The sequence below is a fragment of the Pollachius pollachius genome, assembly GCF_949987615.1.
Source record: "Pollachius pollachius genome assembly, chromosome: 5".
Lineage (NCBI taxonomy): Eukaryota > Metazoa > Chordata > Actinopteri > Gadiformes > Gadidae > Pollachius > Pollachius pollachius.
This window is the reverse complement of record NC_136938.1, coordinates 25,372,011-25,375,505: the sequence shown is the minus strand read 5'-3', so window position 1 is coordinate 25,375,505 and position 3,495 is coordinate 25,372,011. Positions and strand designations below refer to the sequence as shown.

Below are 3,495 nucleotides of genomic sequence, written 5' to 3'. Positions count from 1 at the left end.
CCCTCTCTCTCTCTCTCTCTCTCTCTCCCCCCTCCTCTCTCTCTCTCTCTCTCTCTCTCCCTCATTCTCTCTCTCTCCCCCCTCTCTCTCTCTCTCTCTCTCTCTCTCTCTCTCTCTCTCTCTCTCTCTCCCTCTCCCCCCTCTCTCTCCTCTCTCTCTCCCCCTCTCTCTCTCTCTCTCTCTCTCTCCCTCTCCCCCCCCTCTCTCTCTCTCTCTCTCTCTCCCCTCTCCCCCCTCTCTCTCTCTCTCTCCCCCTCTCTCTCTCTCTCTCTCTCTCCCTCTCCCGCCCCCTCTCTCTCTCTCCCTCTCTCTCTCTCTCTCTCTCTCTCTCTCTCTCTCTCTCTCTCTCTCTCTTCCCCCCCCCCCTCTCTCTCTCTCTCCCCCTCTTGCCCTCTCCCCCTCTCTCTCTCCCCTCTCCCTCCCCCCCCCCCCCCAGACCTCGGTGCTCCAGAACCTCCGCTCGGCGATGTGCCGGCGGATCCGCCGGAGCTCCTCCCGGCGCCGCATTGCACGCCTGTGGCGCCGCGTCTCCCAGAGGATCCGCCCCCGCGGCCACGCCTCCCTGCTGACCCCGCCCACCGGGGCCCTGGCGCTACACTGCTACCGCACGGTGGAGACCCGGGGACGCGCCCCGCCCTCGTCTGGCTCCTCCCCCCTCTCCCCCGACAGGACCTCGGAGCGCCAGGAGGGGGCGGCGTTGTCCCCTGGCTCGGTGGAGAGCTGGCCCGCCGAGGGGGGCGGGTCCCGGCCCAGCCCGGACAGCAGCGACTCCTCGGACCCCGAGGCCCCCCTCCCCTCCTGCAGAGTCCCCCGAAGGGCCTCCAGGAAGATGGTCCTGGGGCTGACGGTCAGCCTGAGGGGCGTGGCCCTGCAGCGCTACTCCCCCCTGGGTCACATGTCTCCCAGCCTGCCCCCCCCCTCCATGAGGGACCCCCAGCTGGAGGAGGGGTTCGGGGGGGTGCCGCGCTAGGCCAGGCGCCGCCCAGTGATCCAGGTGGGCGGAGCTATCTCCGTGCTGCTGAACTGCACCTCCACCTGCGCTCCAGGCAGGTTCCAGCCCGGCCAGAGGGGGTTGTGGGTAATGGCCGTCGTTGGAGCCAGCTGTGTGGCTGGGTTGTGAACCCCTGTATGGTACAATATGTACACACGCTGCGTCACCGCTCTGATCTACAGAGAACTCTTCCCTCATGGCCGTTAGTTATTTTGAGTGTTTCTTGAAGAAGTGATGACATGGAAGGGTGGAGATGAACCGTTAGGAGGGGCCTGTTGTGAACAACTAGTTGTATCTGGTAAAGGTTAGACTCTACTGTATATTACCTGCAATGTTTTGTAATGATCCCGTAAGGTTCGTTTCTGTACTCGGATCTCGTGTGTCTGGGTTTGAATCCTCAGGTTGAGCAGACATCTAAGGACCTTACAAAGGGTTTGGCCTTTCAAAGATTCAGTTTGAATACGTTCCGGGTGTGTAAACACAGCGGTGTGTTCACATCAGGAGACGACGTCGTGACCAAGAGCCTCTGGGTTCAGATCCACTGAACCACGGCTCGACCTCAGAGGCTGAAGACTGTGTTCATATCGCCTTAATACTGCTGCCGGTCTCACCTGATGCTGCGGTCCAGCACTGCGCTAGACCCTGCTGGCTGGAGGCCTGCTGGCTGTGGACAGGTGTGCCTAATGGACACATCACACACACACACACACACACACACACACACACACACACACACACACACACACACACACACACACACACACACACACACACAGGCTGACACGCAGACATGTGTCTGCGTGGGCGTGTCAGTAAGGTTTTCCATGGCCTTATTCTAGATGAGCGTTTCTTAAACTAGGGGGTCAGGACCCAGATTGTCTCTAAGGAGTCTGAGGTGGGTTCCAGCTGAACAATGCGCAGAACATCGGGTCTAACGGACATTGAAATGTGTTTTGGGTCCCCCGGGTGAACGCGTTTAAGACCTTGTTTAAGACCCTTCCTGTGTTTTAACATGCAAGTCTGTTGGTTTAAAGGTGGACACGTTTTTTGGAAAAAACGTTTTCTTTCTAATGTGTAATTTTCATAAGTCCTTCAATGTCCATCATGTACTGATACTGTCATTTACTAAACTATTTCTAGAGAAACATCTGCTGCTTTTTAGGTCCAACAGGTGACTGAAAGCTTTGTATTAGGCTTTGGCTGAAGACTGTGTTTTACTTGGAGGCTGATGTTACGTCTTTAAATACTTTTGAACACAGAAAGCCATCAACGGTCCCCTCCTGTGACTGAACAGGTTGCTGCTTTCCTAATACTTGGATCCATGGATACAACTGTCCTGAGAATGTTGTGTTTGGAAGATCAATTTTAGATGCTGTTAATAAGGATAATCAGGTGTTAAATCAAATGCTCAAAATATAAATGAACTTTTCTTTGCAAAAAAATACAGAGTGTAAAGAACTCTGAAGTTTAACCGTTTGCTTTCAAACTGTAGCCTCAACTATCCCGATACATTTATGAATGAATTATACATTTTAATTCTGTTTCTATTCTAGTATGTGCTGTTTTTTTTGCCTGGCATCTGTATCCAGGATCCAGCTATTAGGGGATTTGGGGTTTTATATTTGTTCAAAGACATCACACTACTTCTCTATTTATATTTAGTACTGCTACCATTTACATTTGTGTCCCAGACATTTCATACTGTTTATTCCCCATTTAGATTTCGAACACTGTCAGTAACTTGCATGTATGTCTGTCTCTCTGTCTGTCGGTCGGTCTGTCCGTCTATGTTTTGCTAAACCTTCTTTGCATTCAGAACCCAGACCTTCTATATCAGAACCCAGACCCTCTACGTCAGAACCCAGACCCTATGTACATCAGAACCCAGACCCTCTACATCAGAACCATCAGTATCCAGACCCTCTCGATTTAAACAGGTGATGAAACACAAGATGTACAAACACTATTTATTGTCACAAATGTGTTTGTCTCTGCCATTGTTTTTTATTAAAGGAAACTGGTGAAATAGAAAGGAATTTGAATGTAGAAAATTGGTTAGTCTTATAACTGCTGCAACAGTTTTTTATGATTATGTCAGTCTTTCACTGGATGTCCACTATCTGTTTCATGATGTCAGACAATCTTTCACTAGATGTCCAATGTCACTTTCATGATGTCTGACTATCTTTCAATAGATGTCGGACTATCTGTTTGGATGTTGGTGTATGTGGACTTGGCGCCTTTTTTAGACATTTCTGGTTTCCCATTGGGCCATTCGAATTGGCACTAATTGTTATTGTGTAAAACCAAGGCTGACACAAATGTAGACATTCACTTTGAACCATAACAAAACCAGGCACAAAACATCAGGAAAATAGTCACACCACGTTGTTGTTTTTTCTTCACATTATCTTTAATAAGCTACTATCTTTGTTATACATTGATTTTTTTTCAAAGTCTTTTACAAAACACAGGTACACCAGGGACAGGAGTACCAGGAGGGT

The 3,495-nt window shown here is 50.3% G+C and overlaps 1 protein-coding gene across 1 annotated transcript in view; it reads left to right on the top strand.

Moving 5' to 3' along the window:
• lrp3 (low density lipoprotein receptor-related protein 3) overlaps window positions 1–970 on the top strand; it is a gene marked incomplete at its 3' end in the record, with an annotated part of 8,216 nt that extends 7,246 nt beyond the window's left edge. Inside the window, 1 exon segment of the mRNA XM_079736406.1 lies at window positions 437–970. Coding sequence (XP_079592532.1) covers window positions 437–970 — 534 coding nt within the window.
• Between the last annotated feature and the right edge of the window lie 2,525 nt (window positions 971–3,495).